The following is a 13,626-nucleotide window of genomic DNA, read 5'->3' as shown; positions in this document are numbered from 1 at the left end:
TGTTGCCGCATGCACCATGGAGACTTCTAGTTACTGCCTTGGGAAAGAAGAACTTATCAAAAACAAAGAAAAAAAAAAAGACTTGGGGAAGAAGCTAATCATTAAATTTATTACATGGTCATTATTCATGATTAAACATTGGAGTTGGTGGTTGTTGCAACTTCGCAGCATGGAGACTTCTAGTTACTGCCTTGGGGAGGAAGCAGTACTTATCCATAAACAAAGAAAACAAACAAAAGACTTGGATAAAAAGCCAATCATTAAATTTATTTTATGTTTTCAGATTTTTAGAGTCGGTTGCGTTGAAAAATATGTGTCTTAATAACTTTTTAAAAGCTTCATTTTTTTTATAAGTGTATTTTGGCACTCTTTGTGTTTTTATTTTTATTTTTTTTATTATTATCAAACAAACCAATTTTTACTTTAATACGCATTATTTAGTAGATTCTTATATAATTGTTATAAAATTATGATAGTGTGACAGTAAAAATTACAATTTAGATCAATAAGGACTTGTAGAAATAAAAATTATATTTGGGCCCAAAACTTATAAAATTTAGATCAATTTAGATCATTTTGCAACGCTCAACATATTCTTTCTTTGAATTCTTACATTTGGGCCCAAAACTTATATATTACTCAAGAGTCAAGTCTAACATCCAAAAAAAAAAAAAAAATTATACGCTCATTGATGACGCTCTTAGAGCTATTATAGAATTAGTTTACTCTTCGGGCATGCAGAGTCTTCCATCTCGGCTACAATATATAATTCTTAGAGTAATCTTGGCAACTTTTATTTTTATTTTTAAAAGAATATTTAAAAAACAAAACAACTGTACATAGAAAAAAAAAAAAAAAAAAATTTTCCTCCAATGCTTCCAAAATCCAAAAAGATGAATGTATACTTGTCCTCGGCTAGCGGTACTTCATGGCGACTCACACGGAGAACGTTGACTGGTCTCTTGTAAGTTGTACGTCTGAAGAAATTGAGATCAGGGATGATGTCAGCTAGACAGCTACCGACGATCACATATCCGAATGCTCTAGAGCAGTGGACCAAACCATGCACCATTATAGTACACCGGCCAGGCTTCGCTCAATAATAATAATAAAATATAATTTTAATTTATTACTTTTAGCAAAAGACCTGTGGAAGGAGATGGATTTTCTTTTTATGCTTGCAAGAAACGTAACTGATGTGGAGGGGAGGAAGATTCAAACTAGTAGTTTTTGTTTTATTAGGAGTAATTTCAGCCGATTGAACTACCTCTTAGGAATGATTTTTTTATTGCTTGAATGATTAGAACCAATTAAAAAAGAAAAAAAGATAAAAAAGTAAATGAGCAAATCCTTGAACATTAGGCAAATCCCAGTCGATCCCAACAGAACCCTTTTATTTTATTTTTTCTTATCTACATGATAACATATATTATATATAGAGTATGTTAGCCAAATAAACAAAAAAAAAAAATTAGATAGGATCATAGGGAGAATAAAATATATGCTGGATAAAGAGGGAAATTCCATATGCAGATGATGCAGCCTTCTCATGTCATATTAGACTGAAATTACCTTTTTCCTTGTCAATTTTTTTCTATGAACTGCCAACTTTATTGTCCGACCTCATTAGACTACCATTTTCTTCCCAAAACTCTCATTCCGTTAATCAAACTCGTTAAATTTGACGGAATGTTCTCTTTTAGATGCTAAATCTCATTAAAAAACATAGGAAAAATATAAAAAAGCCTCCCAAATTACAAGTCGTTTTCGATTTACCCCATAATATTCCAAAAGTAATAAAGTAGCCTTCCAAACTACCAAATTATTGCATTTTGGCCACTCTGTTAGTCAAAACCGTCAATCTGGACGGAAACTGCAAAACGACGTCGTTTTGTTACGGGTAAGTTACTACAATGCCATTTTATGAAAATTTTATTTTTGGGAAAAATATAAAAAAGCCCCCCAAACTACCAGCCATTTTCATTTTAGCCTCATAATGTTCAGAAAGTGATAAACTAGCCCCCCAACTACTAAACAGTTGCAATTTGGCAATTCCGTTAGTAATTACTATCAAATATGATGAAAAATTCAAAACTATGTCGTTTTAACAAGAGTAAGTTACTAAAATGCCCTTTTAGAAAAAAAAATCATATTAAAACAAGCACGCAAAACGATGCCGTTTTGCTTGAAATTAGGGTTTCCTTACACTTACCAAAACAGCGCCATTTTGGTAAGTGTTAGGAATTAAAATAAAAAACCTTAGACCCCACGCAGAAAAAATCCCCAACCCCAGTTTATCTCTCTCCCCCAAACCGTCGGCCACCACATCGTTCTATCTCCGGCAACCTTCTCCCTCAAGTGAAAAAAACGCAACGCCCCTCTCTCTCTCTCTCTCAAAACCGATTGCCCCTGCCACCACCATCTATCACCGCCGGCTACACCATCCAGTGGCTACAAAGCGCCACCGAAAAATTCTTACCCATTGTAGAAATTAAACAAAAAAACTACGTTCGTAGATAAACAACACCGATCCGACAGCTATACCACGAAATACAATAAAAAAATTGAGTTATGGGTAAGATTTACAGGCTGCCGGAGATAGAACGACGTGGTGGCCGGTGTTTTGGGAAAAGAGATAAACTAGGGTTGGGGGTTTTTTTGTGGGTCACCTGCGTAGGGTCTAGGGTTTTTTCTTTTAATTCCTAACACTTACCAAAGCGGCACTATTTTGGTAAGTGTAAGGAAACCCTAATTTCAAGCAAAAACGGCGCTGTTTTGCTTGCTTGTTTCAATATGATTTTTTTTTTTTTTTCCAAAAAAGGCATTTTGGTAACTTACCCTTGCCAAAACGACGTAGTTGTAAATTTGTCATCATATTTGACAGTAATGACTAACGGAGTGGCTAAATTGCAACTGTTTGGTAGTTTGGAGGCTACTTTATCACATTTTGAACATTAGAGGGCTAAAATGAAAACGACTGGTAGTTTGGAGGGCTTTTTTATATTTTTCTCAATTTTTTTTTCTTCATAAAAGGACATTATAGTAACTTTCCCGTAACAAAACGACGTTGTTTTGCAGTTTCTGTCCAAACTAACAGTTTTGACTAACGAAGTGGCCAAAATGCAATAGTTTGGTAGTTTGGGAGGCTACTTTATCACTTTTGGAATATTAGGGAGCTAAATCGAAAACAACTGGTAGTTTGGGGGGCTTTTTTATATTTTTTTCCAAAAGACATAAATACCTCCAAATAAAAATTAAAACAACAAATATAAATCTATAAAACTTATATATATATATATATATATTTTTTTTTTAAAAAAAAAAATAGGAGGTGGCTGGCCACCCCCTATTTTTATTTTTATAAATTAATATTTTTAAAAATATTTTTTATTTTTTTATTGACATTTTTTATTTTTATAAATTAATTTAAAAGTGTTTATTAATTTTAATATATTTTAATTTTTTTTTTAATTTTCATTTTTGATTTGTTTTTATTGAAACTGGTACTGATACATTAATAATATATATATTTTTATTTGTTTAATTTTAAGGGTATTATATATAATTTTTGTATATAAAGTTAGGGTATTTTGGTCATTTCAATTGATTTAACGAGTTTGACTAACGGAATGGGGGTTTTGGGAAGAAAATGGTAGTTTGTTGGGATTGGGCAGTAAGATTGGCAGTTCATGGGGAGAAATTGACAACGCATGGTAGTTCATGGGGACAAAAACAATTACCCCTTTATTGAAACACAATCCGAAATAAAATTTGAACTCCTCTCAAAATGGAGTAATGTTATAAGTTCATGTGGACATATAAAAAAAAAATCGAAATTATCTGTTACGAACCTAAGTCCGTAACAAGATAAATTAGGTTCTAAGGGAACTTAGACTTTAGATTATAAGGGAACCTAGACCTTTCAAACACAATGTTTGGGATGAATTCTTTTTTTTTTTTTTGCATTTATTCATAGCATAACTTCTTTAAATAGATGATTCATTACATATTACGTAAGAGAAATAGGGCTGAATCAACAACTCTTATTGAAATATAAACTAAGGTTGAGTCATCATGAGACTCTTATTGAAATAATATCATAACCCTAATACAGCTAGGATTAACCGACTTATGCTAACATAATATAAATTTAATACATAAAAGTCTAATATTATGGAAGGGCCCGTAACATTATCTTTGAATCAAAATTCAATAGTAATCTATCACAAATCAAATTATAATTTTCAAGTCACATCAATTTTGAATGGACATATATAAGGAAGACTTCTAGCATTACTCTACAAATTGTTTCAAGTCTACATGTTGCCTACTCCTAGGCCTCCTTCACTCCGCGTGCATTGCCCAGTTTATTTTGCGTCTTCATTGTTGGTGCACGGAACCAACAATGATTTCAGTCCGCATTCTAAGTAGGAGTTGTATTTGCGAAAAAAAGGTAAAGTCATTAGATCGAGTCTTGGAAGATTGGCGGGACTCCGACACTCAAGTCAAAGCCCAAAAAGAAAAGGTGTGTGATGGTTAGCTTAGTAATAGTCTAATAGAAAGCCTAACTTTGGTCTCATGTTGGCCTTATACGCATATACTAGAACCTTCTAAATTGTCATGGGAGGAATTATCTATCCATTTTTGATGCTTGAGAGAGCTGTGCTTGGGTCACATGTGGGAATCCTCTTAATTCTCTTCTCGGACGGAAGGGTGTTAAGTGAGCGAAGACCTCACAAGCGAGTTTGGGCTCGACTTGTATAAGTTCGGCTTATGCTCGACTCAATGAGGTGTTTCGTGAACATAAATACTGATTCGAATATTAAACGAAGCAAGCTCGGCTCGACTCGGTTAGGCTCGTGAGTAGTTCGTATAAGGTTCGAATTGGTAGTTGTTCACATAGTTGTTTATATTAATATTAAAAATTAATGGTTTTTTTTTTTTTTTAATAGCATCAATTTTTTTTTATAAAAAGATGCATATCATCTCTCTTCGAAATCAAGTGCCTTGATGTATTGACTCAGGCTCTATACTTGGATAGCCAGGCTAAGTAAATGCTCATATGCAAGCTGGCTTCTTGAGCTGTAAAGTTTAAATTTATAATTAAAATAAATTAAATATAAGAGCTAACTCGCGGGCTAGTTCGGCTCGGTTCGACTTATTATGAGCTCAAGTTTGAGCTTGATTTTTTGGCTTGCCCTTGAGCTCAGCTCGAGCTCGAACTCGAGTAAAGTTTAAACGAGCCGAGCTCAAACAAGGGAAGCTCGCTCAAGCTTGACTCGTTTACACCTCTACTTGAACGGATTATACTTTTTTTTTACAGTACCTAGTTCTATTCCTAAAGCATGTAATTAAAAATGCACGTGAATATTACTTACTTTAAAGACCAAATTAAATCAATTTAACAGATGAGGAGGAAAAATTTCCTCCAACCCAATTTATATATTACTTTATCCACAATTTTGTACGTCACATTTTTTAAATAATTATTAGCTAGTGGTCATAATTGAATAGAGTACTGTGCAATTCTCGATCTTTCTAATAACATATTAAGAAGTATTTAACGTGTTCTATGATATTGTAGCTCGGTTAACTCCTTAACTTTTTTTTTTTTTGGGGTTGGAATAACTTATTTAAAAATATTAATACATAGTAAATGCGACAAAATCATTTTAAAGATTTATCCGAGGCTTTGGTCCTCCCCCTCCCTCTCTCTTTCCTTGATCCGTTCCCCCCTCCATCCCATTTTCCTTCCCCCCCTCTGTCGTGTTTCTTTTCTTTTTTGTGTTTGTTTTTGGATTTCGCTTTCTTTTCCCTGTTGTTGTTCTTTGCTTGCTTGTTTTTTTTCTTGCTAGGTGCTGTTTGGGCACACTTTGTGGGTGCCACTCATGGGGAATTCACTCAAACTTTCCCCCAATTTCTTTGAGTGCACTGCCGATCTCCTCACCGCCAGCTTTGCCGTTTACTGTCTTCTGCTGGGTCTTTTCACGTGTCCCCACCGCGATGTGCTTCCAACGCCATCTACGCATCGGTTTCCGGCAAGCACGCGATCGGCGTTTCTTCCAGCTGCTGTCATCTGCCTAGTGTGCTCCTATTTTTAAATTTTTAGTTGTATTGCTTTAATTTTCCCTGTATTTTTCTTGCTGCTTGTAATAAGGCTATGCCCTCTTTCTTGATCTCCTCGCTTGTTATTTTGGTCCAGACCCCTGGGGTTGTGGATGTGAATGATATCCTGGCTTTCGGGTTCAGGAGGATGTGTGTCGGCATGGGGTCCTTTTGATTCCAGGGTCGAGGAATAAGAGCTACCTATGCATTAGTTTGTGTCTGCCTAGCGCAGATCTGTTATTCCAACTGAAGATTAGTTATAAGTTAGCGGATGTTTGATGTCTTTGATGTGTAATCTTTTAGTTACAACTTTGATCTTTTAGCTTCGGCTATGATCTTTCAGAACGTTATGTTCTGTGATTGTAAAAGTTTTAATGCTCTTGATTCCTCTATTAATGAAAAAAAAAAAAAAGATTTTCCTTTAAAAAAAGAAAAAGAAAAAAGATTTACATAATTGGACCTTTGGACCCAAAACATTGAACATGACATAAATTTATCCAAGAGGACCAAGACTGAGAAATGAGAAACCATCATTTCGAAGAGTTACAAGACTGTGCTTCGCTTGCTGGTTATTTGAAGTTGGGGTTAAATACTAAATTAGTCCCTGGGGTTTTACAACTTTATTTTTTTCTCCCTGGGTTTTCATTTTTATCACAAGAGGTCCCTGTGGTTTTGATAATAGACCAAGTTAGTCCTCCGTCAGTTGACCGTTAGTTAACTTAACAAAATTCCACGTGGACCAATCACATGTTGACTCGTGGCACCTACTTAAATATATATAAATTAAAAAAAAATGTATTTTCTAAAAAAAAGGAAAAAAAAGAAAAAGAAAAAAGATCGGGGGCCATCCCCATCTGGCCGGATGGGGGTGGCCGAGGCACCCCCTTGGAGCCCAAGGTCGACCACCCCCAATGGTAGTTGGGGGTGGTTTCGGCCACCTCCTAGGCTCCATGGCCAAGGGGTGGCCGATTGCCACCCCCATCTTGATGGGAGGGGGGGGCAGCCAAGGGGGTGGCCGAGCCACCCCCAAATGGCCAAGGGCGTGGCTCGGCCACCCCTAATCTTTTTACTTATTTTTTATTTTTTTAGAAAATGCATTTTTTTAAAAAAAAATTAAAAAAAAAAAATTAAGTAGGTGTCACGTGTCAACATGTGATTGGTCCACATGAAATTTCATTAAGTCAACTGACGGAGGACTAACTTGGTCTATTATCAAAACCACAGAGATCTCATGTGACAAAAATAAAACACAGGAAAGAAAAAATAAAGTTGAGAAACCCCAGAGGGGTTTGGAGTATTTAACCCTTTAAGTTATTACAGACATAAACTTTAAAAGCTTGAAAAATACAAAATGAAAAGAACTAGAAAAACAGAGTCACAACACAATGGCAAAAAATAAGATGAAATTACAAGCACATGGCAAAGCCCATTTACTACCGTGGAGGATTATTATGCAGGCGCTTTTCACCAACTGTGAGTGTCCATGGTAAATTCATCTATTTGGAAGCATTATGACTCCCAAAGCGCTTTCGTAGATAGGCAATTAGTTTGTCTCTTGGAGGCAGACATTCCTTGACAATACTATTGCTCACGAACTCATGACTCCAATTGGTAAGTTTGGAAAATTTCTCTTTCGTCAATAACTATACTCCTGAAGCTTCTTCGAAAATTCCTTGCCAAAAGGCAATAATGTTAGCGGCAATGTCTATCATTCCAATACTCTCTCCTCCAAAGAACTTCTTTTCCTTAAGCTCTTCCTCTATGAACTTTAGAAGCTTAGATGCTTCTTCTACTGCCTTCTCATGCTCTTTCTCATCACCCCACAAAGCTTTAAATATCACAGGCGAGCACTGAAAAAAGAAAAACTCAAATTTTGGTCTGATTAGCTGCATTTTCCCGCCATGTCTCTCGGTGGATTGATTATTTAACGTTTGTTTATAGAAATGATGCAAAATTGATAGACAAATATTCCAACACCTGCTAGAATATTTTTGACTGCGATGTACAAAGGAATTTTGGATTTATCTTTATCATATTCATATGAGCAATCAGAAAAAAAATTCTGCTAAGATTATCAAAAAACCAGAAGACAGACACTATAATTGAAGGAAGCTAAGAGAAAAGAAATTACCTTTTCGTCTATGAACTTGGCCCAGAAACGTGCAATGGCTCTCTCGTACGGATCTTTGGGCAACAAGGGATATCCTTGCCATGTCTCATCAATGTACTCCAGAATAACTTGGGACTCCACGATAGGCTTTCCGTTGTGTACAAGCACAGGAATCTTCTTGTGAATGGGGTTGTATTTGAGAAGCAAAGGAGTCTTGTTGGTCAGATCTTCCTCCATGTATTTGTAGTCAACTCCTTTGAGTTTCAGAGCCAGCTCTACTCTGCGACTAAAAGGGCTTCCCCACGCACCAAACAACACCACTTCTTCCGCCATTTAAGACACTTCCGAGTTCTTTGCCCTTTGAAGGATTGTGGTGCTTGGCTCTCTTTTGGGTCTGATGCCATTTTATAGAGCTAGCCATGATCGATCCAAGAGTTTACTTAGCCGATAAGCTCCAAGCTTGTTATTATATGGTCATTAAATTCTGGAGTTAGTGGTTGTTGCATGAAGGCTTCTAAGCCCAAGAATGAGTCGTTTAGAAACCAAAAAAATGGAGTAGATGGATATGATATTATTGCTTAATACCTCATCTAATCTTCAAATCCTTGGTTTGACCTTGTGTGTTTGGCAAAGAACTTGAAAAAGGGAGTGGACTGAAACTGTACCAAATTTGATTGATGTGAGAAAAAAACGTAAGAATGTTTTGTATGAAAAAGTGAAAAAATTTGTTGTGTAATTATTTTTTTTTATTTGAATAGTAATAAAATGTGCTTGATGCGATATAAAAAATAAGAATGTTGGAGTTTTGAGATGAATTTTTTAGGTCTTTGGATCCGGTCCAATCCAATCATGTGGCAAACATTGCAGTGTTTTTTTTTTAAAAAAACAAAAAAAAGTAGCTAAACAAACTATATTATTATATGATCTAAAATACAATCAACTTAACAAAAATTAAAAGGACATTGAATATGCACTACAAAAAAAGTTCAATTAGTGATGTTTGGGATATAGTGACCCTTTTTTTTTAATTAATTAATTAATTATTTTAATTTTTAATTTTATAATATATATTTTTTTAATTTAAAGAAAAATTATTATTTTTAATTAAAAAAGAAAGTCATTAAAATGCGGTGTTTTACTATTCAAACGTTATTATTCATAAAATAGTGACATTTGAATAGTATTACTATTCACACGGGAAAGACGATGTTTGAATAGTGTTACTATTCACACATCGCTATTCACATGTGAATGGCGGCGTTTGAATATCTTTACTATTCATGCATCGCTATTCACGTGTGAAAGGCGACGTTTGAATAGCGTGTTATTGTTCAAATGTCGCCAAGTAATTTTTGAAAATATTGACGCTCAAAATTTGCGTTTATATATAACAACTACCCACACCCAAAAACTTCAAAATTTTTTCTTTTTCATTTAGTCACATAAAAAATAAAGGGGTGGCTGCCACCCGTGGGGGAGGGGGTGGCCAGTGAGCCAACCCCAGAGGTATCGGGGGTGTGGCCATGCGCCACCCCTCTATTTTTTTAAAAAATTAATTTGATTTTTTTTTGTTATATATATATATATATATATATTTCTTTTTTTAGAATTATAAATATATATTTTTTAATTTTATTAAAGAGTAGTAACATATGAATAGTGAACGCGTCACATTTTTGAAAAGAAGATGTATACACTATTCACGCGTTGCCTTCCAAAAGGTGATGTTTGAGCTTAAATGTCACATTGTAGCAACATTTTCACTGTTCAAACCGCCTCCAATTTTGAATAAAATCACTATGTTTAAGGGACATTTTCCAAATGTCACTATGCAAACGCCACTGCATCAATAGTGGCCTTTTTTGGGCTTTAAACGTCACATTCCAAGTGTCACTATTTTGGCCTTTTTTTTTTCTTTTTTTTTGTAGTGATGAGTATGATTCTGAGACTCAAATTTTTCTCCAAATTGAAATAAGCCTTAATTTTTTTTAATTTTTTTTTTCCTACAATACCTACTTTTTTTTTTAAAGACAAATATCAATTTAATAAATTAAGGTGAACAAAATTTAACCCAACCTAGTTTATAAGATAAATTTGTCCATAATTTTGTGCGTCACATTTTTTAAATAATTATTAGCTTGTGGTCATAATTAAATAGAGTGCATTGCTCTTTCTAATCACATATTAACAAATATTTAACGGGATTGAATCTCGATCATTTTGTCTTCTCCAAAGTCTCTCTATGAACCCAAATACACAAACTGCCATGGTAGGAGGGAGTTTTGGCTCTCAAGTCCTCGAGAGATTCGAGAGATTTGTATGACATCCATACCAATAGGCAGTAAGAAGTGAATTCCTCAACTGTCCAATGAATATCAAGATGATGAAGATAAGAAGATGCAGCTAGCACTGTGATATACACAAGACTTGATGAATAACAATTTAAACCATTTTCCAATATTGCAATTGATAGGATTTGAAATTGAAGATTTAAATGGTTAATTAAGTTACCAATTTTTTTAATCAACTTAACCTTTTGTTGATGCCCTTTTATAAAGCAACGATCTCATAGGTTACTTGGCCAATAATTAAGCCTCTCTGCTTGTTATTACATTTTTTATTTTTATTTTTTCTTGTAACAAAAATCTGAATTTCATGCATCATTTCTTATCTCAGCAACCTTCATAGAATATTCACAAAAGATAGTGCTTGAAAGATGTTAGTCGAGGTACCTGCCCGCTAAAAATATAAATATTTTCATAGCTATTACCACAGCTTTGACTTTGATTAGTTCCTTCCACCAATCAATTCAACCCCAGATCGACTTACTAGATTTTCCTCATTGTTGAGTTTTGGTCTATCAAAACTTAGCCTAATAGTACCATCTAAGTATTGTTGTAAACAATTTAGATCAAATGTTGTGTTTTTCATTTTTGTTGGAATGTTTTCATTTTCGAATAGCCATTCCGATGGGAGTTCTACTTCAGACCAAACTACTGATTTTGGTACTCTAACATTTGCGTCACAAGAATGTGTCTGTATTAGTAGAGTTTTATTTTTGGGACTTTTAACAAGAGCATGATATTCTATTCATATTTTTCGTTTTTGGGGTTTTGAAGCATTTTACTTTTATATATATATAAAGTAATTTATAGTGCTGATGTGGTAATCACAATTAATTGTTAGATTAGTCATTATTAAAAAAATAAAAAACACACAATTAAAGGATTGATTTGAGTATTGTGAGGTAGTTGTAGTATAGTATTATGGTTCGTAAAACCTTTTTGTGAAAGCTTTTTATTTTTTAGTTTTGCAGTAACAAAGGTAAAAATAATTTTAAGCTAGCGTTTTATGATATTGCATGTATATATAACTTGTTAATTATCGACGCTGTAGTTAGTTTCTATCGGATACATTTCTGCAAAAATTGTAATTTGTCTTGAAGTCTTTCACTGAAGATAGACAACCCAGCCCACCGCTAAAGAGATACTAGCTTAATGGAATAACTGATTTAAATATTAATGCATAGTAAGTGCCTAACATTACCATTTGATAAGATTCATCCAAATTATAATTCTTATTTTATAAACCATAAAGAGTGGACTCCAATATGCATAATTCGACCTCTGAGAACAAATTCCTGATTTTGGCGCTTATAATTTACCATTCATTTTAAGTATTATTTGGTAATCTTTGGACCCAAATCTTTGAAACATAAATTTATCTAAGATAAAAGAAATGAGAAACCATGGAATTACAAGATAGGTCATTACACACATAAACTTTAAAAGCCTGAAAATTACTAAACAAAAAGAAAAGAAAAACAGATTCATGACACAATGACAGAAAATAAGATGAAATTACAAGCACACGGTAGAAGCCCACTTATTACAATGGTGGATTATTATGTGAGCGATTTTCACTTTACTGTGAGTGTTGATAGTAAATTCGTCTATTTCGAAGCATTGGCGCCCCCAAAGCGATTTCGAAAATAGGCAATTAGTTTTTCTCTTGGAGGCAGACATTCCTTGACAACAATGCTGCTCACGAACTCATGACTCCAGTTGGTAAGTTTGGGAAATTTCTCTCTTGTCAACAACTTAACTCCCGAAGCTTCTTCAAAAACTCCAAGCCAAAAGGCAATGGCGTTAGCGACAATGTCTACCATTCCTATACTTTCTCCTCCAAAGAACCTCTTTTCCTTTAACTCTTCCTCTAAAATCTTAAGAGCCTCCCACGTTTCTTCCACAGCCTTCTCACGCTCTTTCTCTTCACCCAAGTAAGCTTTAAATGCCCCCGGCAAGCACTGACCAAAGAAATAAAAAGAAAAACTCAAAATTTTTCTTGGCGGACTGAATTGAAGAAAGATTATAAAAAACCAACAAACAAACACTATAATTGAAGTTAAGAGATCGAAAAGATATTAATTACCTTGTCGTCTATGAACTTGGCCCAGAAACGTGCAATGGCTCTCTCATACGGATCTTTGGGCAATATGGGATAGCCTTGCCATATCTCGTCAATATATTGAATAACTTGGGACTCCACGATAGGCTTTCCGTTGTGTACAAGAACCGGAATCTTCTTGTGAATGGGATTGTATTTGAGAAGCAAAGGACTCTTGTTGGTCAAATCTTCCTCTATGTATTTGTAGTCAACACCTTTGAGTTTCAGAGCCAACTCTACTCTGCGACTATAGGGGCTTGCCCACACACCAAACAACAACACTTCTTCTGCCATTACGAGACTTGGAGAACTTCAGTTTAAAGAGTAGTACTGTGGTGTAATTTTTGTGGTGCTTGGCTCTCTTTTGGGTGTGATGCCCTTTTATAGAGCCACGATCCAAGAGCTTACTTAGCCGATAAGCTTCTACGCTTGCTATTATATTCATTATTCATTAAACATTGGATCGCGGAGTTGGTGGTTGTTGCCGCATGCACCATGGAGACTTCTAGTTACTGCCTTGGGAAAGAAGAACTTATCAAAAACAAAGAAAAAAAAAAAGACTTGGGGAAGAAGCTAATCATTAAATTTATTACATGGTCATTATTCATGATTAAACATTGGAGTTGGTGGTTGTTGCAACTTCGCAGCATGGAGACTTCTAGTTACTGCCTTGGGGAGGAAGCAGTACTTATCCATAAACAAAGAAAACAAACAAAAGACTTGGATAAAAAGCCAATCATTAAATTTATTTTATGTTTTCAGATTTTTAGAGTCGGTTGCGTTGAAAAATATGTGTCTTAATAACTTTTTAAAAGCTTCATTTTTTTTATAAGTGTATTTTGGCACTCTTTGTGTTTTTATTTTTATTTTTTTTATTATTATCAAACAAACCAATTTTTACTTTAATACGCATTATTTAGTAGATTCTTATATAATTGTTATAAAATTATGATAGTGTGACAGTA

The 13,626-nt window shown here is 34.4% G+C and overlaps 1 protein-coding gene and 1 pseudogene across 1 annotated transcript; both read right to left on the bottom strand.

Moving 5' to 3' along the window:
- Nucleotides 1-7,416: 7,416 nt before the first annotated feature.
- Nucleotides 7,417-8,548, bottom strand: LOC132161915 (glutathione S-transferase U8-like; annotated as a pseudogene).
- Nucleotides 8,549-11,945: 3,397 nt separating this feature from the next.
- LOC132192013 (probable glutathione S-transferase) lies at nucleotides 11,946-13,053 on the bottom strand. The gene is made up of 2 exons (XM_059607189.1): nucleotides 12,647-13,053; nucleotides 11,946-12,521 (listed from the first exon to the last, which is right to left on the bottom strand). The coding sequence occupies exons 1-2, from the start codon at nucleotides 12,953-12,955 to the stop codon at nucleotides 12,168-12,170; spliced, it is 663 nt and encodes a 220-aa protein (XP_059463172.1). The 5' UTR covers nucleotides 12,956-13,053; the 3' UTR covers nucleotides 11,946-12,167.
- Between the last annotated feature and the right edge of the window lie 573 nt (nucleotides 13,054-13,626).

The sequence above is a fragment of the Corylus avellana genome, chromosome ca9, assembly GCF_901000735.1.
Source record: "Corylus avellana chromosome ca9, CavTom2PMs-1.0".
Taxonomy (NCBI): Eukaryota; Viridiplantae; Streptophyta; class Magnoliopsida; order Fagales; family Betulaceae; genus Corylus; species Corylus avellana.
This window is presented reverse-complemented; position numbering and strand designations above follow the sequence as displayed.

Coding starts and splice junctions, on each gene's coding strand:
- LOC132192013 (XM_059607189.1), bottom strand. CDS start 12,955: ATGGCAGAAGAAGTGTTGTTGTTTGGTGTGTGGGCAAGCCCCTATAGT. Junction 12,522..12,646: donor CCAAGTTCATAGACGACAAG/GTAATTAATATC, acceptor TTCTTTGGTCAG/TGCTTGCCGGGGGCATTTAA.